This window comes from Nannobrachium achirus, assembly GCF_963921795.1.
Source record: "Nannobrachium achirus genome assembly, chromosome: 19".
NCBI lineage: Eukaryota > Metazoa > Chordata > Actinopteri > Myctophiformes > Myctophidae > Nannobrachium > Nannobrachium achirus.
In genome coordinates this window covers 29,619,560-29,646,160 of record NC_137826.1, presented here as the reverse complement: position 1 = coordinate 29,646,160, position 26,601 = coordinate 29,619,560, and the positions used below count along the sequence as shown (strand labels likewise).

Below are 26,601 nucleotides of genomic sequence, written 5' to 3'. Positions count from 1 at the left end.
CCCACTGAAAGCAGGCGCCGTTCCAAATGCTCTCATTCTGACCAGCACCAGTATGACTGCACAGGTGAGTTCTCCTCCACATGTGCCACATTATGACAAATGTCCTTCTTTAATGACTGTGTTTGGGAGGTAAACTCGTATAAATGCATTCTTTTAAATCCAACATCTCTCTGTCGCGTTTCAACACTTCTTTTACAGACTACGAAATGACTTGAATGGCGCTAACGTTAGCTTGCTAACGCGGATGGTGGGGCTACTAGCGCTAGCATCTGCCTGTGTTGTCATTCTCTTGTAGACTTGTATTGTACAAGACGTACAGTTCACGTAACACGTTAGATGCGTCACTTTATTGGGTAGTCTGTCCATAGTCTTACTCTAGACTAAAAGAATGGTCAAAAACTCTCGTCTGAGCCAACTGGCTTGTCTGGCTATAATGCTAAACATGTACGTACTACGTAGACTTACCATGTGTCTGACTGTTGTGTTGTGGCACGCGTATCGTTATGGTTATCTCTATGACAACCGACTGATCACAAACGCGTCTACCGCTGGTGGCTGTAGACATGATGCTACGTTGATGAACGATTCAGAACGAACCAAGAATTGATGAATGGACAGACACATGGTTTTACTGTACACACGCACCGCGTGACACGCTGAGGTTACGCCCCTCTTATTTGTTTTATCCTCAATATTGTAGATGGCGACAACAACAAAGGTTCCTGAGGTCCGGGACATCACACGGATTGAAAGAATAGGTAAGGCTACACGTTCACAAGACGGTCGGGTAACAGACTGAGAGGATACCAGATATTTGGCTATTACATTGAATACAATGCTGCTGATGTCCGCTACTGCTCCAGTTACAGTTTTTATGCACAGACTCTGGGCTTTTTTCATAATCCATTGGGGAAATGTATGCAGGATACTCCTGTCTCCTCCTGCATACATGGACACAAACATCTGTTTGTATAGGCTATAGGGGAAATGTATGCAGGAGACTCCTGTTTTTTTTAATCATTTTTGTCTAATTCTTTACAGAAATTGTGTAATTGCTGTTACCTCATGTGCATATTTTGTGTGTGTTTACTGTTTAGGTGCACATTCTCACATTCGTGGCCTTGGTTTGGATGATGCTTTGGAGCCAAGACAGGTAGCTTAAATTCTTCAATTAGTCCACTACTGGTCCATTCCTGCAGGTCGATTCATGTGTAAAAAAGACTAAAAACTAAATCTGTCTCCAAATTATTACAATTTGTAGAAATTAATTACGGGTTAAACCCTGCAAATGTCTTACTTAATACAATATAGAAAACAATCTCTTACCAATGATGGATGTGCATAAAAGCAAATGTTTACAGTTGACCACCCATATGTCCCAATCTATGTGTTGTTATATCTTTATTTGCACAAGAGACTGAGAAACATATTTTTTCATTTTTAATTAAAAGTAACTCGTAATTTGTGGGCTGCTTGCACTTGCACCATAGATAATTTCACCCACTCTTATACCTGTAAACTTGTGATGTGACTGACATTAAAGTGAAGTTGAAGTTAATGAACTCACACATTGTTCCAGGTGTCTCAGGGGATGGTTGGCCAGTTGGCCTCCCGTCGGGCAGCTGGCATCATCCTGGAGATGATCAAAGACGGACACATCGCTGGCAGGGCCATACTGATCGCTGGCCAACCTGGCACAGGAAAGACTGCCATCGCCATGGGTACGGTTCACTTCTGGAGCTTTCCCTTGCAATGTCATTAAGTGGTCGGTTGATATCGACCTTTGTGTTTTTAAGCACTTTAACTTGCATCCCAATTTTTGGCTTGTCATTATAGACAAAAAACAAAAATGTATATATATTCTTCCAAAAAATAGATCTGCAAGCTTGTGACACATTGTGAGCTTTTAGATCTGCTATTTCTGAAGTAATCTATTTGTGGTTAAGTGGATGTCTTATATATCCCCTGTGAGATTAAAGGTATCTATCTATCTTAATGTTCTACTTGATGCGAATGAATTATTTATCTATTTTAGGTATTGCCCAGTCTCTTGGCCCTGATACCCCATTCACAGCGATGGCCGCTAGTGAAATCTTCTCCTTGGAGATGAGCAAGACGGAGGCACTCAGCCAGGCTTTTAGAAAGGCCATTGGAGTGAGGATAAAGTGAGTGTGAAAACAGAATAATAGTTGCACTCTCAGTGTGTGAAATGAATTGCTTTTCACAGTGTGTTTGCTTGTGCAGGGAGGAGACAGAGATCATTGAAGGAGAGGTGGTGGAGATCCAGATTGATCGTCCAGCCACTGGAACGGTAAGCTCTTTCTACTCTATAACTTAATGTGGTATTTATTCTTTAAATGCATCCATCATCATGTCCAGATTGGAACAAAGAGAGTATTATTAGTTCCACTGATTCATAGATGAACGTGAGATGTTTACTATCCCTTTGAATGGAAATTTGCACATATCCTGTTTTCCTGAGCCTTTTTTAAGATATCCTGTTTTCAAGTCAAAAAGATGTGTATTAAAGCATAACATTGTCTGTTATATAGTTATTCCTGCCATTATTATAACCATTTTGATATGTATTTTCTGTACAGGGTGCCAAGGTGGGCAAACTTACTCTAAAGACAACAGAGATGGAGACCATCTATGACTTGGGCAACAAGATGATTGAGAGCCTCAGTAAGGAGAAGATTCAGGCTGGGTGAGTTAATCTGTTGTTTCTCTACTTTCGAGTCTTTTATTATTGTTCTTTATGTTTTAGGGTCATATCAGTCAGCCTGACCAGTCAAATATCTTGATCTCGGTGTGTTCCATCTTTTCTAGAGATGTCATCACCATAGACAAAGCCACTGGCAAGATAAGCAAGCTGGGGCGATCCTTCACCAGAGCCAGAGACTATGATGCTATGGGAGCCCAGGTACCACTTGTTACATAAATGTAACCCTATTGTCATGACATTTTACTGCAGCTTAAAATGCAGAAGTTACTAACTCAAAGTCACAAGCAGGAGAATGAATGCAAAATAGCCCCATCATAGTAAAAATATCATATAGGAAATATTGTTTTATTTTATGGTCACTAGCCCTTACCCGTTCAAAGATATGAGCTCTGATTTGTGCAGTATGTGGGTTATGGGGTGTGCACTGTGCACACAGTATATGAGGGATGGAAAGTAACTTTAACTGGTGCTTACATGATAATATGTAGGAGCATCAATGTAAGAAATACCCTTTCCGTTTCAATGGCTACAGAGATACTGTGTACCGATCTGCATGATTTTTGCACAACATCTGTAACAGGGCCAGACAACCCCCCCCCCCGCCTGCACACACACACACACACACACACACACACACACACACACACACACACACACATCAGCTGGTTAAACATGTTGCCTCATGCAGAATAGATAAGCCTCATGCTAGATGCAGAATAGATATAGATACACCATAAAAATGCTAATATACAGCATACGATTTGTGAAAGTGACAAACGGGCTTCACAGTTATGTTAGGTGTGTTCATATGCTAATGGTGATGCGATTTCAGATCAATTGCTCCAGCCACTGAGGAGAAACGCTGTTTCAGACAGACAGACAGACACTCAGACATTTGGAAAATTATATGTTTGATTGACCTTGGTCCTCCCAGACGCAGTTTGTTCAGTGTCCAGAGGGTGAGCTTCAAAAGAGGAAGGAGGTGGTCCACACAGTGTCCCTCCATGAGGTGGACGTCATCAACAGCCGCACGCAGGGCTTCCTGGCCCTCTTCTCTGGAGACACCGGAGAGATCAAGTCTGAAGTCCGTGAGCAGATCAATGCTAAAGTGTCTGAGTGGAGGGAAGAGGGCAAGGCCGAGATCATTCCAGGGGTAAGTCCATTGCAGTTCTGCACAACTGCACATTTGTGGGCGGGCGCACATGAATCCATGTGAATTTATTTCCTCGTTATTCTTCATGTAATTTCAGGTGTTATTTATTGATGAGGTTCACATGCTGGACATGGAGTGCTTCTCCTTTCTGAACCGTGCCCTGGAGAGTGACCTGTCCCCTGTTCTCATCATGGCCACCAACAGAGGCATCACTCGGTACTGTCGCCCACACTGACCAAATTTCCAACTGCCCCCTCATCTGATGTAGTACATGGCATCTCTTATTTGAACTATCTCAGAATAATTACCATTTCTTTTATTTTTTTCAGTATCCGTGGCACAAACTACCAGAGCCCTCACGGCATCCCCATCGACCTGCTAGACCGTCTCCTCATCATCGCCACCTCCCCATACACAGAGAAAGAGACCCGACAGATACTCAAGATCCGGTGAGAATCCACATTAAAATCTCTCCCAACTATTGCATTTGTTTAGTTTACTATTTCATATACCGGTATTTTAGGTGCATGGCCACTAGGCCTGGTATTGTCAATTCTGTGAGGTCACAAAGGTCAAATGCCAGGAATGGAGGGCCATTAAATAAAACAATGATTTAAAGTCCACAGAATTAATGCATTTAACTTTAGAAACTGTATTTATATATAGTACTAGTGGAGTATAACTAACAGATAAATAATGTTTTGTACCAATATTTATAAACCAATTGCACGGTAAAGGTTTATTTTATTGTATTTTCCTCATAAAATAATATTTTCTTTCAAGAGGAATTTTGATGAGACTTTAAGTAATGATGTTAGTTAATTTTCCTATTTTAACTTATGAATAATATCTTTATGGAAGATTCATTTGGCTAATTAAACTTTAAAGATCTCAAACTGTCATCCAGCCATCGTTTTTTATGATCCATTCCACACGTATGCACGTGTGTGCGCAGACTGCGCACACTGATACGCACTGGATGTGTCTTGGCTCGGGTAAACCACAGTGGTGGTGGTGTCGAGTTGTGTATCACAGTCACTTGGGTATATAGGGCCAAACTGAAGTAGGGCACCAACAGCCATGGCTGCTGTAGCTGCTGTGAAATTCCTTCCCTGCTTCCATCGTTTGACGAACTCTGCGTGGTGTGTTTGCAGGTGTGAGGAGGAGGATGTGGAGCTAAGCGATGAGGCTCTCACGGTCTTGACCCGTATCGGACTGGAGACGTCCCTGCGCTACTCCATTCAGCTGATCAGCACTGCGGGGCTGGTGTGCCGCAAACGCAGGGTAAGCTTCTTGAGCTCAATTAGCTCAAACATTAAATGATGGAAGAATCCCATTCGGTGAATTTACCATTGAGTTATGCAATGTTTTATTCATGTAAAAGAGTCCTGCAACTTCAATCACCATCGCAATGCAGCGTGACGCTCCTCCTCCCCCTCGGTTTGCTCCAGTTTTCAGACATAGAAACAGAGAAAGTAGATCCAGCCTGAAAAAACGACCAGAGAAGTGATGTGAGCTGAAGATAACAGACTAGCGTTACGGGAGTTACACACCCGCGCCACCCCTCATCTGCTCAGACAGGCTGTGGCGGTGAAAAGAACGAACACTCGTTATGGCACAGAGGACACGTGAAACAAAAAACGAACGCTCGTTCCGCGGTAAAAGAGTTAAAGGACACCATTGCACGATGGAGTATCAAACGTAATCACTTGCTTGAAATGTGCAAGGAAACATTTCTTAAAGATTTGCGCTGACATCAGAGCCCTCACTGCAGAGGTTATTGCATTTATAACATAATTGTTTGATTGTCTGTCTGCTGGCTGTGTGCTTATCAAAGTGTGTGCTGACTGCTGACACAGCCCTCCTACCCAGTATTCCTCCACTGACTTGATGTGAAAATGTCTATTGTGTGCAGTAAAGTGTCATTTGTTAACTTTCACCATGGAAGCCAGCTTAGATTAACCTGACTTTCGCCAGATAGTTGCAGCAGTGCGTAACGCTCTGCCTTACATCTGGGCTCTCTCGGGCACACTCGATGTAAGGGGCGGGCCATTTTTTGAATTTCTGTAGCTGGTGATTGGATGTGGCCGTTTCTATCACAGTCTGGGAGTGCCAACTCCAACCACTCATATTGGCCTGTCTGCATGACGTTGCACCCAGAATCCGCCTTCTGGGTTTCCACGTGGTCTGCAATCAGACTCTATTGGCTCAGAGCCGCTCAGAGCCCGCCCATAGCTGCCGCTGATTGGTCCGGCCCGGGACTTTACGAGTGTTGGCCGAGCAAGCCCAGATGGTAAAGCAGAGCGTTATATACGCAATGCTGCCACCATCTGGCGAAAGTCAGGTTAAGCTTAGATGATAACACAAAGTCTGCATCATGTCATCATTCCACTTCTGCACTTGACTGAGCACACCATTCTAGTTAAGACGCATGTTTTCTTTCTCAGGGGACACAGGTGCAGGTGGAGGACATCAAGAGAGTTTACTCTCTGTTCCTGGATGAGTCTAGATCTTCTCAGTACATGAAGGAGTACCAAGATTCCTTCCTCTTCAATGAAACACGTAGGTTCTCTGTTGAATTAATCCTGTCATCATGTTGGGGACAAGTGCTGAATCGCTTTAGTTTTAGTGCAGATTAATTTGAAAGGTCTAGACAAAATAAATCTATAGAAACGATTGTTCTCCAAACTAAATTCTAATTTCTGTGAGTTATTTATCTTCCTTCTGTCTCCATTTCAGAAACGCCTCAAATGGACACTTCGCAATGAAGAGGATATTTTGTCTTAGTATGTTTTCAAGTTGAATTTTTCATGTTGCCACTGGTTCTTCCTTGAGTCAGTTCAGAACTCCATTGTGAATTAGTTTTTTTCTTAGTTAAGTCTCAGAGGCTGTCTGGGTGAGATTATCCTGATTATGGATTTCTTCATTTCAAATGGTTTCTCTGAATTAATATTCATGAAACTGAATTTAATTTACAATGAATCGTCACCTTATCTTTGAGGCCTTGTGGCAGGAATACCTATTCCTTTCCTTTTCTGTTGATTTCTCTCTAAATGCGGTTTATTTTTTAGCAGGTTTATTAAACCAACCTTTTGTCAGTATACACTTTGTCATTTTTTATTCCTTATAAATGTTGCATCCTGATGGTTATGTAAAACTTGTATCATTAATGACTGAGCTCATATAACTAGTGTCCGACCGTTCCACATGTGGTCATTCAGAGCAGACTGATTCTTGGCCCTCATATGTGCTGATGAACGGCTCATCCCGTCAACTTCACACTCAACACTGCACTTCCATGTGTGTCCTGAGCAATACGCCTGCAGGGTGTGAAGTTTGGACAAAAAATCTCAAGAACAGGCATACATAGAGATTCCTTGAATTAACAGTATTTAAGTTTATTGCTACAGCAAAGACAATTAGCTGGCATGGTGTTGACTGCTTTATTGTGACATTTACTGAGAAAACGAATAAACGGTTTTGCCTGTAGACCACTTTGTCCGCCCCAAAATCAGTCAAGGATGTTTTGAGTAAAAACGCATTATCCCGCTCCAATCTATGGGCTTAAAAACTACAGCCGACACAACAAATCATTCAGACTGCAATCTTCTCTGCAGCTTTGTAAAAAATTGTATTAGCACTAGTAATTATTAATTAATGTAGTATTACACAGATTTGATTAGATGAAGCGGCCTATATGATTTTTGAAATCTTAAAATTCTTGCCCTGAAGTTTGATATTACTGCCACTGGGTGGAGCTCTTACATCTCTATTGTACTTGCATATTGGGCTTCAACAGTGAGATGAGAGAACCTGACCACAGATGTTGGTTTTCTATAACATGCCTCTCATCTATCTATAAATGCGAGAAGTCTCTGCGTGTGTGTTTGTAATCCGCGTATCTCGAGAACCGTTCGTCCCACCGGCTTCAGATTCGGCACGCGCATTCCCCGCCGCGGCACGGAGTGCAGTGCCGGGCCTCGACCCGACCCGAAGCACGGTTTTCCCTAACCGGCGCGAAACGTTCGGAATCGGGCGGCCGAGCTTCTAGTACCTATAATAACCACATTATAGTCGACATTCCCAAATTCTGTATTTTGTTGACCTGTAGGTAAAACAAACATTAAAGTGCCTTTGTTTACTGGAATCACAAATATTTATTATTGCAGGTGTTTCTTCTTTTCAAATCTTTTCTGCCTTTTTACTACATTTTCAAATATATTGCAGGTGTTTCTATGGAAATCTTATTCCACCAATAGCCATTTTATATATATATATATATATATATATATTATTATTATTATTATTTTTTTTAAGATTTGTTTTGGGGCTTTTATGCCTTTATTGATAGGACAGTAGACTGCCAGGAGATGGGGAGTGACGCGCGGCAAAGGTCGTCCGGATCGGGAATCGAACCGGCGACGCAGTCAGGCATCCAAGCATGCCTATCTGGCAATGCCTATTAGTGGTATGCGCGTGGACAAGAGGGGTCCCAGGTCCAGTGCACAGCTGTAGCAGCTGGTGAGACGAAGGAGAGTTCCCGGCAGGAATAACCCCACAGTAGGCTACTGGAGATCTCTACCTGTGTCACCTCAAGACCTCAGGAGCGAGTCGACCCAATACCTCCCCAGAGGAGCCTCTTGTTGGCTATAGAACAGGAGAGAGGAGTTTAGCCTTAGAGGAGGAGATGGGCATTTGGCCACCACTGCTGACCCGCCATCCGGAGGGTGTAGCGGTCAGGGTTTATCAGCCTATATTCTTTATGAAATCTTAACATTCTTGCTCAGAAGTTTGATATTACTGCCACTGGGGGGAGCTCTAACATCTCTATTGTACTTGCATATTGGGCTTCAACAGAAGTAAGATGAGAGAACCTGACCACAGATGTTGGGGTTCTATAACATGCCTCTCATACCTATAACCACATTATAGTCAACATTCCCAAGTTTTGTATTTTGCTGACCTGTATGTAAAACAGACTTTAAAGTCCCTTTGTTTACTGGAGTCACATATATATTATTGCAGGTGTTTCTATGGAAGTATTCCACCAAAAAAACATTTTATATATACAAATTCTTCAAATAAGAGGTTATGGTTTCTTCATACCCAACTGTTCTGGGACTTTTCCATATTACAAGCTTGGCATTATGACAGAACATCAGATTCCCCTCTGTGTGAAGTTTGGTTAGGATTACCTTTCTGCCTTTGTTCCATAAACCTCCCTTATTCTCATAAGACCACATTTGGCTGGAGTGTGGCACAGGTGTTTGGTTTGCATATGTGGTGTATGAGTGCATGAAGGATGGGGGAAGCCTTTCCTGTGCTGCCAAATCAGTTGGAGCAGAATGTCTAGTGCCAATATGTTGCTGGGTTCCAGTGGTGGGTGTGTGTGCGTGCGTGCGTGCGTGCGTGCGTGAGGTGCGTGCGTGTGCACATGCTAAGCACCTACACGTTCTGACAGCGTGCAACCCCCCTTGTTGTACCCATATGTCCTCTCTGTTTTTAACACTTTCTCTGAATCCACTTCGTCTTAAATTACTAATAATCTTATGTAAAGACATTATAATTTCAATCTAACTTAAGAGCAATGCTCAGAACACACCAGACTAATACCTTCTACGTATATCGTATAGACCTACATGTCATCATCTTGATGAGTGTAATGTGGAGACAATAATATTGAAACTAACCCTGTTGCAAAAGTAATGTGGAGACAATACTATTGAAACTAACCCTGTTGCAAAAGTAATGTGGAGACAATAATATTGAAACTAACCCTGTTGCAAAAGTAATGTGGAGACAATAATATTGAAACTAACCCTGTTGCAAAAGTAATGTGGAGACAATTGAAACTAACCCTGTTGCAAAAGTAATGTGGAGACAATTGAAACTAACCCTGTTGCAAAAGTAATGTGGAGACAATTGAAACTAACCCTGTTGCAAAAGTAATGTGGAGACAATTGAAACTAACCCTGTTGCAAAAGTAATGTGGAGACAATAATATTGAAACTAACCCTGTTGCAAAAGTAATGTGGAGACAATAATATTGAAACTAACCCTGTTGCAAAAGTAATGTGGAGACAATAATATTGAAACTAACCCTGTTGCAAAAGAAAAAAGACAACAAAACTCGATATACTGTACATATATCATATCTCATATTTCATCAGCTGGACAGGCATCATGCTGAGAGAGACTTAATCTTGACTTGAACCTCAGAGTTGCACAAGAATAAAGTAATCAACTCAAATTATAGCAAGTATAGTAACTGGACTGGCAAACATCTACCCATTCTCTAATGCTAGTCCTGAATATCTTTATTTGTGCACTTGACATATTTTCTTTTTTGATGTGAGTCTCAAAGCATTGATAGAAAACCACATTAAATGGATCTCTCCAGTTGACGGCTGATAGAAGATGAATGGATGAGTTCTGTGCTCAGGCGGGGTTCTTGGATTGGCTCCCACCATTGTCCACACGCTATACTGTAAGGCTTTACATTACATATCCAACATGAGGCTACATTTAGTCTGGTCACGGTGCAACCATATATTTTAACTCTATGGGCGTAACTGAATGGTATTCTCCCCAACCCTATCATGTCGTGCTAATATTCAGCCAAAACCACAATCAATCATTTCTCTGTAGATTCTTTTTTAACATAGCTCACACACCCTTAGCAAGAACATAGGAACAATACAAGTCATTAAGTACAACACGCCTCCCCAACATCCTATTGGGGATCCTGTCAAACACAGTCTGCACTGCAGTTGTTGTTTGTGTCAGCAAGAAGGCTGTGTCAAGAAGTAAAGGCCATGACATCATTGACAGTGTCAAGGGTCATTGGACATTCTGACGGCCTAACAAGGCTTTCGGTATGAATTCAATTAGTTAAAGGTACCTACATTAGGATCAATCACATCAGTCCTGAAATGAATTGACTCTTTAATCAATTGAATTGATTTATGGTATTTTCAACTGACACAAGGCATAACAAAGGGATACATCTGTTTGCCTGGATTTGACCACTGGACCACAGGGACCCAATAACATTAATTTGCAATCAACTCTTGTGTTGAGAGATATGCGTATCTGCAGCAAGAATTGTTAACAGACACTGTCAATATCTGTTTAGAACAGTGGTTTTCAACCCTTTTCATATCAAGGTAGATTATTTATTCAGCCATGGACCACCATTTGATGAGATTTAGCCTCTCAGACCCAAACCGTAGAATATTTTGTTATCATTGGATGAGATTTTGTCCACAATTTCATGCTGTATTGATTGATGTGTTACCACAGAAGAGATAAAACATGCAAACGTTGATCGAAATAGAAGTTCTTCTACATTATCGAATTGTGTAGACTTCTTGTAAATTATGTAATGCTGCAGATGTTTTTTTAACAATAATTTAACTCGAGAGCATAAAATGTAACCAAATGGACCCATTTTACATTCTCAAGAGTTAAAGATCTAAAGGGTCCATTTGGATACCAACTCGCCATAATTTACCTGGGACCACCTGGAATCCCCTCAGGGACCACTGGTTGAAAACCACTGGTTTAGAGAGATACCCACCCACACTCTCCACATTGCCTCAGTTCTCATGAAGCAGCGTATGCTGGTTTCTAATGAGGGTGGTGTGGTGTGATTAACTGAATGGATTATTCTGTTTGTAGTGACTCTAGCAGTGAAGCAGTGTGGCCCCCACAGAGAGGTCACTGCTTTTCATGGCGTGGCTCTTCATGAGGCTACATCTATAAAAGGGTCGGAATATGTGTTTGTGCGTGTGTGTGTTTGCGTTTGTGTGTTTGCATTTGCGCTTGTGTTTGTTTTGTGTCTGTCCGGAACTAATTTCACAAACTGCTGGAGTCTATGGTGTACCAACCAACACCAAAAGCGCAATCTGGAGTTGTTTGAGTTGATGGAAAATATGTCATTTGGTACTTTTTTTACCCTCATAAATGTAAATATAGGTTTGTTCCAGTGGTGACAAACATTGACAATATAAATAAAAACTATACAGCCCCCAAATACAGTTTACTGTGTGATATAATGTTTCACTGGAAGAAGAGAATAATAGAACACAAACACACACATGCATCAAAAAATAAATACATAAATAACATATGAAGAGTATATTATTATACCAGTAAGACACTCTAAGGGCGAGAACCGACCGAGGTCACGCACCTGGGGCTGGGCGAGCACTGTCGCTTTGTCATGGGATCAACTTTGACCAAAACAATGCACAGACCTGGTTGGTTGTTTAAGTTGGACAAAATGTGTCCATATATACCCAAATATGGAGATGACTGACGTCTGACATAGATGTTTGATGTCATAGACCACATGAGACTGACACAATATGTCCATATATGGGCAGATCAGGGATCTCCATAATATATGGGCATAAAGTGAAAGGGACAAGGACGGAATTCATTTGCAACATCACTGTGATGTCAGGTCAGCTATATCCATCTGCTGAGCTGGGATGAGGTGATGTCAGAACAGGTCAGCTATATCCTTCTGCTGAGACGGGATGAGGTGTCAATGTGATGTCAGAAGAGTGACTGACAGACATGACCTACGGTCGCAATTATTATTATTATTTTGTTTTATTTATTTGTATAATTATTTTGTAAGACAGAACATATATCTTTTTGTTACCTACCGTTCCAAGCTGTTGTACTCACATCATTTTGGAATACCAATGACAGGGTGTTGTCCAGTGACTGTGTTTGTGACTGTCAGTTTGTAAGTTGTATTGTGTCTGCTGCCGTTGCAAGTTGTAGCCTATATGGGTATAATATGGCTCTTGATTCCTTCAATTATGCTACAGAATGTGTGGAAGACAAGTTCAAGCTAGAGGTTTTGGGCTTTGACATAACAGCCATCATCTCCAAATGTTCATTTGAAATAGAAGACTGATTTGGATCTACAGTTTGTCTGTGTTGTGGCTGGTGTTAACGATTGTGAGTTGTGACAGGGTGGCTGTAACAGGCTTGGTGGCAAACAAACTATGTATGCCTATTCACAATTTCCCCTAGGTCCAATATTCATTCATTCATTCTTTCTTTCTTTCTTTCTTTCTTTTTATTTTTTTTATATTTTATATATATATTTTTTTATATTTAATTATCTTATGTGTGAGTTTGCTATTTCCTTTAACGTTCAAGTTAGAGGTTTTAGGCTATGACAAAACAGCCATCAATTGCAAATGTTCATTTATCAAGACATGATGGTGTTTAATAGGCTAGTTGTATTGTATTATTATCCTATCATTTGAATAGAATTTAGTTTTCGTAGACTAAAACAAGACTAAAATGAAGTCTATATACTGTATTGCCTGCCGGAAATAGCCAATCTTCGAGCTCACAACGCATTCCATAGAGCTTTTATTTTTATGTTTAGCCTTTTCTCCCCAATGTAGTTGTTGTGGCAATTGATTCCTCCCCACACACAAGTCTGTGTTGTCACTGCTGTTGCATCCTACTGACTCACCTTCACCACCAGTGAGGAGCCCCCACCGGGAGGACGTAGAGTTCTCCCTACTCCTCCTGCCAAAATACTCCCAGCTGACCGGTGCTGCCCCAGCCCGTAAGAATACATGCAGTGACAATTATCACTTCGCTCCCCCTGAACATGGGCCAATTGTGTCTGTACAGACACGTGACAAAGCCAAATGTACCACAGTGGATTTGAACCCATGACCTCTGCGGTCCTGGGGAGGCACTTTACCACTGCACCACCCAAACACCCACGTTGACTTTTAGCTGTTTTTGCCAACTGACACCATTGTACGACTGATCATAAATTAAGGATGGGGGTGGCACAAGTACCCACTTCAGTCTACAGCTTGGCAGCAGCAACAATGGCCTATAATGCCCAAAGTCAACAGAGGTAGACCCTTTGGCACGGGCTGACACTGAATCTTCTCCTTGTGTGTACAGATTGTATCCGTTTCTGTCTGTGTACTTCTGTCTGAAAGAGACAACAATGAAAGCGGAGGCAGTAATGAGAGAACAAGTGAAGAGGGATGGTACATGTTTGTGATCCTTTATACAGTTTATAGTCAAGAACAATGGCTCTTATTTCTCTTGTGGGTTTTTTTCCCTCTGTGATTTTAGCTGATTTCCTGCTATCTGCTTAAAAATAACAGATGGATTTATCATCACAGCTGAAATAATAATAATATATAATTTATATCACTATACATAATAATATATAATTTATATCACTATACATAAAGTACTAGTGTAATTGTTCTGGTAGTACTTTTTATCCTTGCTGTATCATACATTTTCTGTTCTCCAATCACTATTACTTGTGGTGTGTGTGTGTGTGTGTGTGTGTGTGTGTGTGTGTGTGTGTGTGTGTGTGTGTGTGTGTGTGTGTGTGTGTGTGTGTGTGTGTGTGTGTGTGTGTGTGTGTGTGTGTGTGTGTGTGTGTGTGTGTGTGCGTGCGTGCGTGCGTTGTGCGTGCGTGCGGTGCGTGCGTGCATGCATGTGTGCATTTAAATATGTATCACTTGTTTTTCAGAAATGTATTTTTATACATTTCTTGGTTTTCACGCTGTATGTGAGTGCAGAATAATGAGCCATATTGTACAAATGCGTGTGACCACATCAATAGGCAGAGAAATCTATTGTTGTACTGAATGTACAGTATGTGTATGTGCGTGCACTGTATGTAATTTATTGCTCAGCTTCCATTCACTCTTCTGAGCTCATGCCATTCATTGCCTCTGCCTGCCTCTCTGTTGCACTGCACTGTACATTACATTCAGACCCAAGTCATTCACAAAGCCCTGTGAGGACCCACCACACGCACACACGCCCACTGCCTCACACGCATGTGAGACCTGAATACAGATGCTTCAGTGGAGACAGACACACACACACACACACACACACACACACACACACGCGCGCAAACCGCCTATGGAGGCTTTTCTGAATCAGCTCATGCAAGAGTGGAAACACTTCTTCTAAATATGGAATCATGGAAGCTAAAAATGGCAACTAAACCCTACCGACATCATTCACTTGAGGACAAGTCAAGCATAAGCTTATGTTTAATGCAGGAAACTGTGGTATTTATAAATCACACTCCCCCCCACCGATGAAACTTTAATCCAATCGTGGTGTATGACTGACATGCATGTCGTAGCACTATTTACACTGTCAATTTACATTACATCCTCGTTAGTAAGCATGGAAATTAAATGAATCCCTCATTGCATTTGGAACCTCATCAGGACCCCTGAGCTCTGTGCCTCAGTGCCTCGAGGAGAGTGTAAAGAATGATCGTTATAATTGGTCTGATGGCGGGGAAAACCCTCCTGCCGCTGCAACTACTTTGGCAGATAGTGTTCCTGACACGCCGCATGCCATTCACGACTTCTCGCATCCTTCGTTTCTCTTTCCGCCGTTTCCTGCATTGACATTGCTCAGTTATCTGTGAAAGCACATTTCTTGGCCACTCTACACACACACATGGGTGGACAATGACAGGGGCAGGGGACATCACGTCTTTCCACTTGAACACATTGTTGGCTACATTAATGATACAGTAACGACTGCAGATGGGAGTGTCTTGGGGGGGTTTTGTTGCAGAGACACTCATTCATGCTTGCAGAATCTCCAGCTCAAGGCCTCACGCATGGGGAGCTGAAGGTCGATCTATACCTCTGGGCCTAACGCTCATTTACACCCATGCAGAAAGGTCTTTGATCTCTCTGTCCAGCTATAAATGAACATTAGTACTGCTGCTGGCATCTGCACCCCCACGTAAAAGTGCAATATTGTGAGTTTCAATGCAATATTGCACTATTGCTCAGATGTTGTGTATACAGTAGAATCCACAGAATAAATAACCCACCCATACAGATTTACAGATTATGATCTGCACTTCCTACGCACTGTCTATTGCAAAGAGATCACACATGCACAAAGAGGCAAAGATGAAGGCAGTCGGTGAGGCAGAGGTTTCCACTGCACTGTAATTTCTCAGTTTGCTATGTAGTGAGGGTTATTTCTAGAGCGTGAAGAAGGTTGGAAACGGTAATGAGAGTGAGCCTGCAGGGAGAGGCGAGAGATTCACAGTGGAGGTGTGATAGCAGTGGAGAGGACACTTCTTATACCACAGATTACTTAGAATTCCATCTAGACAGATTGTTCTCTATTCCTGAGACTGGTTGCCAGGTTTCAGGATTCCATCTCTTATCTTTTTTCTCAGTAGTCTCTGCTAGGGAGGTTTTATTATTCATCATGATTACACAAGCAGGTAAGGCCAAAACTGTGAGGAGAAAGACTTTGTAAATGTAAAGTGGTGGAGTTCTTAATTCTCAAAATGTGGTATTTTATGTGCAGGAATATGCAAACATTCCACTCCACTGCTCGAGGTTTATGGCCGTTCAAGGCGGGTTTCACCTTGCCACTGTGGGGCCTTTTCCATCGGTAAACAACCAGTTTGGGTTCTTTCTTCCGACTATGGGATGAACCAGAGGTGAGCTTTTTCCACCGAGAACCGAGTTGGTTCCGAACCGTAAAAGTTGGTTTGCGACCAGTTCGCAAGAACGAACCAAGGTTACAGGAAAGTTCCCATCTCATAGGAGGGAGAAAGAACCAATGAACCCGAACCGGTTCTTTGCCGGTGGAAAAGGCCCCTGTCAGTCCAAGTGATTGCTCATGCATGGAGGAATTGAATGAATTATCTATCTATGTCAAATGTCTTTTAATAAACAAACTGGCATTATATAAATAACATTGAATGATTGGTTTGGGCAAAGAATAATAGTTCACCATAAGATGAAGTTCATCGAGAATTAATTATTAGAAAGCATACATGTTTTAGCTGTAGCTACATGAAGTACTGAGTAGGTTATGACGACAACTTATATATGAGAGAATATCTGATTCCATTACAGGACAGATTGAAAATAACTTTTATAGGCTACTTATGGAGTTTAGCCATAAACCTCATCCCCATTCTGGGGGAACATTAACCAAAACTAGCCGATCTACAGGCTCACAACACGTCACAATGTGAGGCATTGGGAGCTTGTAGATCTGCTATTTTTGGTGCATACATTTGGTGTATATAGGCTCAATAGGAACGCATCAAGTACAGTGCAACTCAGGTCTGTTTTACTAGTGGTTAAACTAAAGTGATATTGATCAATTCCAAATATTATCAAAATATCCTGAGGCACCCCTGGACTTGCGTCATGGCACCCACTTTGGGGAAACCCTGCTCTAGCATGTTATAAATGTAGATTCTATGTTCCATCTTAAAATAGTTTTTGAACTGTTTACATTTAGTAGATAATGTTTCAATTCAACAGCAGCTATTTGTAATCTAAAGTTAATGTGTGCTAAATGGTCCGCCCTCTGTGATTTTAAGTGGTAAAGTGCAAATGGAATTTCCATGGCTTGTTAGAAATGCTCCCCCTTTCCTGCCTACGCCCCAATGTTTCCTGTCTGCTGCATGACTAGGTGTGTTGACTTTTACAAAGATTGGAACATCTAGGGGCAGATACTGGTCTAACTGTGGGAAAAGGGTATATTGGGTGCCTTGGTTTATCCAGCAAATAGTCCACGAATACCTGCATCAGTTCTTCACCGTTAATTCCCTCTAAACTAGTGGTTCTCAAACATTTTTTCATGTCAACGAACCCCAAATTGGTACTTATTAGCCCGCGGACCCCCATTTGAAAAGATATGCCAGGGATCCCCATAAGAGAAGAATTTTACGGTTCTAGCAGTGATTCCCAACCATTTTAATTTCAAGGACTCCCAGTTTAACATGCTGTAGGCTACGCACCCACATTTAATGGTATTTCTATCTCTGAGACCCCAATTTATATTGTAAAATCAATGTTAATTTAACTCAGAGAGTTAAATTAACTCTCTTAAGGGTGCTGGGTCTATTTGGTTCGTATACGAGGTCTCATTTAGCTGGGGTCCCCCTGGAACTCCCTCAAGGACCCCACTTTGAGAACCAATCCTCTAAACAAAGGTTTTGGTCAATATTTGTCAGAAGTAGGTCTCAGGTAGATGGCCCATCTCAGTCACAGCCCTGCCTAATTAAAGGTCTTACCTTGTGCCTTTTTTCTTTCAGATATTCTTTAGCCAAAGCTGTAACGTATACTTAAGCTTTTAGTTAGCATAGCCCTCTCATAGACAAGTCCATTAGTGCCATTGGCTTCCATGTGAGGTAATTCTACCTCTTCTAAAGAACCTCACCACACTGACAGCCTTTTGATTTGAACTTCCTTGTTTCCTGTGAAGGTAAATATTATGTTTTCTCGTTACATCCACACCCATGGATAGAGCTCTGTGTCTACCTAGTTGACGAGACTGTGTTGTGTCAGTGAGTTGGGGACTGCAGAATTATTTTACAGATTGAGCCTTACACAACCCCGCCTGGCTGCCCTTGAACAATAAAGTACTTCATTCACAGACGAACTAAGGCCTGCTCTTCTCTCAACATGATAAAAATCCAGCCTTTGTGAGTCCATCCAGAAATGGAGGGGAAAAAATGGGTTCAGCCCCCTAGTGCGTGTTGTGAAAGAGTATATACATTACCTTCTTCCATTGATCTTCTTTGGCCTTGCTAGTCTCATTTCTACATTTCTACACCTTGCATTCATTGACAGTTGTTGTGCAAATATCTTGGTATGTTTTACATGGCAGTGGCTTAGGATGTAGAGCGGCCCTTTCAGAATCCGAAGGTTCCAGATTCGATTCCCGGGTCCTTCTGGCTAAGTGTCGAAGTGACGCTGAACCCCGTACTGCTCCCGATAAGCATGATGTTTATTATATTAGTCTAAGAATAAGATATCTACTTTATGTCTCATTTGCACATAGTATGTCAGCATCTGTTGCATAAAATAAGCATTCTGTGACATTTCAAATAAGCGGTTATTAATAAAATAACAAAATGTCTCATTTACATACAGTAGTTGTCGTACGCAGCTCATTTGTTCTTTCATAAATAAAAGTGTTTTATTGTGAATTCCTTCAAAACACAAATAGGTGTTCTGGAGCATACATCACACCTTACCAAAGAAACAAGACACTTATCAAAGAAGGCAACACGGTGGAATGAATTGATTAAATAACTTTATTTGATCATTTACATAGACATGTACATTTTATACCAACCCCCCAAGGGAGGATCACAGTTCAGCTCTAGAATAATATTGTTCCAACTTATTTTTGTTTTACTTGTATTGTCTTGTGTTCACTTGCTCTAAAAAATACAAAATAAAACCTCTGTTTTCTGCTTCAACATCAGAAATAGGTTTCTTTATACATGGTTCTTGTATGACAAGAAAGAGCACATTCTCAATACATCACTTCAGTGATTATTCATATAGAAGTACATAAATTTGGCGAGGTGAAAATCCATTCATGACCCATGTGACCAGAGCCAACGTCCCCTTCTGATGTTAATGATAGAATGTCGGCACTTACTGTGAGCATGACGTGTCAGAGGTGGTGAAGTGGATGCTTAGTCAATGGTTAAAACAAATCCCTGATCATTAAGCGTGCAAAGAAACACAACAGTTTGATCTGTTCTAAGTGGGACAAAACAAACAGAATAAATGCAGTAATATTGCGCCTTAAAGCAATCAATACATTTGTCTCAAAATCACATTGGAATCGTGTGTGTGTGTGTGTGTGTGTGTGTGTGTGTGTGTGTGTGTGTGTGTGTGTGCGTGCGTGCGTGCATGTGTGCGTGTGTGCGCGTGTGTGCGTGACTGTGTGACTGCGTGTGCGTGTGTGTGTGCAACATGTTCCTATAGGTATGAGATGCCCAATTCATGATCACAGTAAACATGACAAATCTTAGTGATGTAAAAAGGTTTTGTGTTGTTTCATTGTGATACAATAAGATGAACATACAGGCATTTATAAACCCAAACACAAACAACAAATTGTACTATACTTAAACCTTAAACTTCCCTTTACAGATTCTTCTTCATTATAAGAAACAAATAAATACATTGCATCCAAGCGATCATTTACAATATATTAAAATTGCTGCATGATATAGCTTTATATATATATATATATATCTCTAGTGTATTTTTACTTTATTTAATAAAAACTCATTTGGTAAAAAGAAAAAAGGCAAAGATAATCAGTAAAAGAAACGGTAAGAAGCTTAATTCATTAAGAGGACGTATAGGTGCGTAAACAAATTAGGTTGGACAGAATCACATTCAGAAGAGCTCCATGTCGTTGGATAGAAGCTAAAGCTAATTATCTGGCAACAAGGACACACAGCCCACACAGCTAGCATGAGTCAGAGTCACACTCACACACCGATGCTACAAGAACTCAAAGCCTCCCTTCATGTCTCTACTATCATCAATCTATCATCCCTATTCCTTTCTCACAGGCTCCCCGTAGGTCCATTTTAGGTTCCCTTTTTTCCTTTCTGCTGAATACAAAATCCAAACCTTTAGTGGTATTAAGGGTGACAAGGTACAAAGTAGTATTTTTTTTAGTCTCCATTCAGATTGTGTTGGAATTCATTATTATTATTAATGTATTTCTCAATAATATTTTGAATTGCCTTCCTCAATGAATATTTTGTTGCAGGAGATTGCATTGAGTTTGCATAACCACAAATCTGATGGTGCATAGACAGAATGGAGGCAATCATGTCTTCAGCCTCTTGCACAGTTCAGTGTAATTTTAAGCCTTACATGTACTCTTATCTACTTTTATTTGCTTTTACATAATACCTTAACCATGTCTTTCTTCCTCTGGCTGTGGTGAGTTCCGTTAAAGCCTCATTTATACTTAGTGTACCAGTGTAGTGCTCAGTAGATAGCAGATCTACAAGCTCACCACGGTGAACTTGAAGATCTGCTATTTACTGCAAGCAACACCAGCATGCAACAAATTATAAATGAGTCTTAAGCGTTGCATTTGTGTTTCAGTGGGATTCCTTGCTTATCGTTTATCACTGATTAAAAAGGTTTCCATCAGTCTTCCCTGGTGCCAATAGATTTCCCGGTACTGTCGGTTTTGAATTCTCCAATAACCTGATGACCGGGACACCATGCTCTTTTCAAGGGACCCTTTCTTCCACTCCTAGGAATGAGATAGCTACAGTTTCGAGGGGAAATTGGCCAATGTTCACAAGGCTTGCTATTGTAACCAACTGGGATTAGAATCCATCATTAAAAGTGACTCTACTAGTCTCTATGAGGGGTGTTCTGTTGTCCAGAAATCCAAAACCAGCCAACACAGAGCTATCCTTTAAAGGGGAACACTGATAAGTGTGGATGAAAAGATTGGTTTCACCAACATTTAGTTCCTTGTATTGCTTCTCTAGTACGCAGACAAAGACTAAATACTGTACATCTTAAATGGCTCTAAACCAAAGCATTACATCTTTTGGGGAAAAAACAATATATACATTATAAGTTATAAAACATGATCCAGTGTCATTCCTAAATTGCCTAAACAATCATAGGCAGCAAACCTCCAGTTTCGAATTCAAACTCACACAGAATTAAAATAAGAAAAATAAAATCACAAGAAACCTTGTGAGAAATAATGTGCAGAAACCTCTTGCTGTTGTGTTCTCTGGTACTGTCTGCATTGATGAGTGCTAAAATATATATACATAATGGGATCAACAAAACAAACAGCTCACATGCACTGTTAATGTGAAAGTCTCCAAGTCTTAAGGCTGATTCACTGACCTTTAGACATTTTAGACACTTTTTGGCTATTTCTTTCCTATGTTTACATACACTTCAATAGTTTAACATTAAGGTGGTTATGAGATAACTGCAATTTAGACATGGTTGACGTAAACATCTTAAAATATAATACATTTGTTTTATTACGTTTATATCCTAATTAAAATGCAGACTACTGCATGCACCATTTGTTGAAATTATCAGAATTATTAATTTCTATACAGAAAGGACCAACGTTGCTTGTAGTGTAAAGACTGCCTCAAACAGGAGTATTTCTAGAAGCTGTGTCTTCGAAAGAGCTGTAAACGACTTAATCAAATTTTCCTCATAATCACGGCACTGTGATTAGATTGCTGTGTGCATGTAAACATGGCTGAGATGCCATGAGAGTTGACGGTGGTCAGTGCAAAGTCTGTGAAGGAATGTAATGACGCTATGGCACTTGGTGCAGGTAGACAGCCAATGCAACAGACAGAAAGATAGACAAACAAACAGACAGACTGACCATCGGACAGGACAGGACGAGTTCGTGGTCAGCATTCAGTAGTATGGCATTGGAAGGGGCCACTCGCCCCCGGATGGTTCAGTGTGGGTCCTGGCAGACAGAGGTGACGAGGACACCAGCTGTCACTTGGCTGCAACACGCTGCTGAATGCCCAGGATTTAGAGGTGTCTTTATCCACTTCAACCCCGGCGTCCCCATTTCGGGGACGTTGTTGTAGGTGAAACCTTTCAGCTGATATGCAAGCTCATAACACGTCACGTTTATGACGCGTTGTGAGGTTGTAGATCGGCTATAAAAATGTTTTTTTTGAATAGGGCTTAAGTGGTTAAGGAGGAGCCAGACGCTCCCTCTTTCCAGTTACAAACAAGCCTCTGAAAGCATGTACAAAATAGGAGCGTCTGCCAGGATGAGGATGATGCTTATGATGACCACAAGGAGGGAACTATAGATGGCTGGCTTGGATCAGGACAAGTAGATCAGCTGCCCCCCCACAGCTTATTGTCCTTACTGTCATCCTTATTCATAGAGTTCAGTTGCCGCTGTAGGATGGCCCCTCACGTGGAGGTCACCTGAAGAGAGAGAGAGAGAGAGAGAGAGAGAGAGAGAGAGAGAGAGAGAGAGAGAGAGAGAGAGAGAGAGAGAGAGAGAGAGAGAGAGAGAGAGAGAGAGGAGGAGAGGAAATGTAGGGAGATATTAGAGTCTGCCATCGCAACAGGACATTGTCATGTAATTAATGTTGTGGTGGAGAGCCCCTTTGCCATCTGTTCAGACCAGCCTGGCCAACATACCACCACACTACAATCTTCCTGTGTGGTTATCCTCTCGATATGTCAGGAAGAAGCAACATGGAATTGTTGAAATTACAGGAAGTGCTGATCACGGATTTATATAATATGATATTCTAAAAAGTCTCATACAGTACCGGTATATGTATCTATTTTTGGTGAAATATGTATGATCCATTCGGCAAAAGTGGCGACTTTTTGTCAACGAGGGACTAAAGCTGCCTAATTGCTTTAAAGAGGACATTTTCTCATAGTGTCACCTTTTCAAACAAACAAATGAGTAAATTGTATTTGACCAAGATTATAGTAATGTAGTTTAGCTTTAAAAAAGCAGTGCAAGCTTGTTTTGATCAGTTACAACATAAGCTTTTTTAAATAACAGTAACAGTCTGCAAGAATTTAAACATTTAAACAGCAGATGGACACATTTTGCACCGCTTCACTGGCAGACAACGTTGAGTTTCTGTTTCAAATAACCGTACTTGATTCATGACAGGGCCAGGGGTGAGAGAATGGCATTGTTTTGGGCTTAAGGATTGGTCCTTTATTTAACAAGGGGAAAAAAAAGCCTGGATGTAGTACCTCAGGAATCAATTGCAAGGCAGCTTTTTTTAGTGCATTTGAGGCAGTGGCTGAGATCTCTTTAGAGTTTAGATTTAATCAGAGAGATGTTCCAGTAGTTGTTGTGTTCTGTCATTAAAGTGGAACCACTCTGCCCTGGATGCTTCAGTACACAATCTGCCACTACTACAATAGGATTAGTGCAGGGGGCTTGGCAGTGTGCCATTCCAAGCTAGCGTCTTACTCGTGTAATATAAACACACACCTAAGAACGCATGCTTGCACATAAACAAACGCACATGGACACATGCAGTCGCAAGCATGTACTGTACCCCCCTGTACTATCCCCTCGCTCTGGGAAATAAACAAGAGTAATTAGATGGTTTTATTAATAATAAGAGGATTAGATTTTTTTTTTCTTTTTTTAGAACAATGTCTTTTGTTTGCATATTCAGTGGAGGGAGATGCAGTGACTAATTTCTTCATGAATTAGTCAGAGCTGGGAAAAACCTCAATGATGTTTTTATGGGCCAAACTAAAATTAAACTAGTGCCAATGCGCAGCATAATAACAAACAGAGTTCAACATGCTTTGATAGTAAGTGGAAGCTGGTGCCAATGCCAGCATAATAACAAATAGTTCAATATGCTTTGATAGTGGAAGACTGGTCTGCCTCCTTATAAATACACTACACAGTGAAACCCTCAGTTTTAACTTATGGGTCCATTTGGTTACATTTGTACACTCTCAGAATTAAATTGGCCCTTCCACAAAAGCAGTGAAAATGTTTGCCTTCCTGCAAAAGATGAATGACCTGAACATACAACACTGTCGTAGGTTTGGTTGGTTTAGCATACTGGCCTGGGACCACACATGGATTAAAGAAAACTATACAATAGCTGCATCTTCGAAAGCATTGAGTTGTCTCTTCCTGTTTCGCCCTCCTATTGACAAAGGCGGATTTGAAAGAGAAGGCCTTATGTCTACTCTGCCACCCAGTTCACATTAGGGGTCTGTGGTTAGTGCTCTAAAACGCACGGCATACTGTAAACTCCCGGCGCTGCCGAATGAGAGCTTTTTATTGAATGATAAAAGATCAGAGAAACAATTGCACCACTGCAGCTGTATAAACAAATTGAATGTATTTTACGTTCTGACAGCAGAGGATTAAGAACGGTCCTGTCACATGACTCCCACAGAAATGCAGGAAGAGTGGCGGCTTGACTACTTTCAACCTGGCATCCCTAGTTTGGGCCTGTTGTTATATGTAAACATTTCTTTAAAAAAAATCGAATGTAATCTTTTTGAAAATAGCCTCTCTCATACTGTAGCTCACAACGTTTCATGTGATGCATTGTGAGCTTGCAGATGGTCTAGATTCACTCCTTGTTGAGTGATGTATATAGATAGGGCTTAAGTAGCTTGGTCGTTAAGAAGCGGTGTCATGGATCCATGTTTGAATCTCATGCAGACGGCCTCCAACTTGGAAATTGATTCTAGTTCACAAGAGCTGTAGGGGGTGGGGTGTCTCTTCACCGATTGGACAGCGAAGGCATGTTACCCCTAAAACCCCAGAGGAGGAAGTTAATTGGATGTGAGTGTATCTGATGTCCATAGGACTTCATCACACCACAGATTAATGCTTGCAATGCATCACAGTAGTGTACGATTACTTCCTTTCTCCATCCTCATTTCTCCCCAGCAGCACCCCCCACCCCCCCAATCTCCTTAAAAAGGCGTTAAACAAGGTTATTATTTTTCTTACTTGCTTTCTTCTTTCAAACTTTGCCGCTGTCCCTTTGTTTTCTGTTCTTTTCTTTCTCTCTCTCTCTCTCCCTCTCTCTCTCTCTCTCTCTCTCTCTCTCTCGGGTCTGTGTTGAGGCACTCTCACCGCGGTTCAAAAACAAACCACAGTCGACACCAGTGGCTTGTGTGTCGGCAGCTCTCACCTCCCACGGGGTGTTGTTCAAATTAAAACAATGTTGTACCACTAGCAGTAGTGTTCACTGTTGGGGGAGTATAGGTTTAGGTAGGCAGGTGTCATCAGAGATCAGGCAACTATGACCTATATCGATCTGTGTGTGGACCAAGTGAGTCAGCCTCGGCGTGAAAAGCCTCTGGCTCTCACTTAACATTGCCTGGTTGAGCCTTCAAAGCCCTTGTGCTGAGAATGCATCAGCGCGTGGAACGCCTTTGTTGTCCACCTCTGAGCAGACATTTACAACTCACAGAGAGATTCAACTCTGAATGCTTTTTATTGAATGATAAAAGATCAGAGAAACAATTGCACCACTGCAGCTGTATAAACAAATTGAATGTATTTTACGTTCTGACAGCAGAGGATTAAGAACGGTCCTGTCACATGACTCCCACAGAAATGCAGGAAGAGTGGCGGCTTGACTACTTTCAACCTGGCATCCCTAGTTTGGGCCTGTTGTTATATGTAAACATTTCTTTAAAAAAAATCGAATGTAATCTTTTTGAAAATAGCCTCTCTCATACTGTAGCTCACAACGTTTCATGTGATGCATTGTGAGCTTGCAGATGGTCTAGATTCACTCCTTGTTGAGTGATGTATATAGATAGGGCTTAAGTAGCTTGGTCGTTAAGAAGCGGTGTCATGGATCCATGTTTGAATCTCATGCAGACGGCCTCCAACTTGGAAATTGATTCTAGTTCACAAGAGCTGTAGGGGGTGGGGTGTCTCTTCACCGATTGGACAGCGAAGGCATGTTACCCCTAAAACCCCAGAGGAGGAAGTTAATTGGATGTGAGTGTATCTGATGTCCATAGGACTTCATCACACCACAGATTAATGCTTGCAATGCATCACAGTAGTGTACGATTACTTCCTTTCTGACCCCCCGCCCCGTAGTTGTAATCACTGTTAATCTGTAATCTGTAATTAGCCACCCCAGTAGCACAGAGAGAATTTATGTGATGTGACAGAATCAGAGGGCTGATGAAAACCCAGAGGCTGAGCACCCAGAATGCCAGTCATGGACTGAAACATGAGACCTGTGACAGCCATGGAGGAGCCTTTCATGTCAGCTGTCATTTGCTTAGCATGCTAATGTCAGCCTGTCACAAATAATGACACTGTCATCCTTAAGAGCCCGAGGTCACCCCCCTTTCAGGAT

General features: G+C 41.4%; 2 protein-coding genes across 2 annotated transcripts in view; one reads left to right on the top strand and one right to left on the bottom strand.

The window, feature by feature from the left end:
• The first annotated feature begins 21 nt into the window (after positions 1-21).
• ruvbl2 (RuvB-like AAA ATPase 2) lies at positions 22-6,998 on the top strand. Its single transcript, XM_080749190.1, has 14 exons — positions 22-64; positions 701-758; positions 1,098-1,153; positions 1,580-1,721; positions 2,036-2,165; positions 2,245-2,311; positions 2,601-2,707; positions 2,830-2,923; positions 3,660-3,878; positions 3,976-4,094; positions 4,208-4,327; positions 5,033-5,162; positions 6,326-6,440; positions 6,618-6,998. Exons 1-14 carry the CDS (start codon positions 53-55, stop codon positions 6,644-6,646), a joined length of 1,398 nt encoding a protein of 465 aa, XP_080605316.1. The 5' UTR covers positions 22-52; the 3' UTR covers positions 6,647-6,998.
• Positions 6,999-22,400: 15,402 nt separating this feature from the next.
• Positions 22,401-26,601, bottom strand: part of spns2 (SPNS lysolipid transporter 2, sphingosine-1-phosphate) — a 74,432-nt gene continuing 70,231 nt past the window's right edge. The window contains exon 13 of the mRNA XM_080748584.1: positions 22,401-22,684. The gene's annotated coding sequence lies outside the window, so the exon portion shown is untranslated. The remainder of the gene's footprint in view (positions 22,685-26,601) is intronic.

Bases quoted from the DNA above. Each gene is read 5' to 3' on its own strand.
- ruvbl2 (XM_080749190.1), top strand. The intron at 2,924-3,659 runs GTACCACTTGTT...TGGTCCTCCCAG, and splicing joins ATGATGCTATGGGAGCCCAG to ACGCAGTTTGTTCAGTGTCC. The intron at 5,163-6,325 runs GTAAGCTTCTTG...TTTCTTTCTCAG, and splicing joins TGGTGTGCCGCAAACGCAGG to GGGACACAGGTGCAGGTGGA.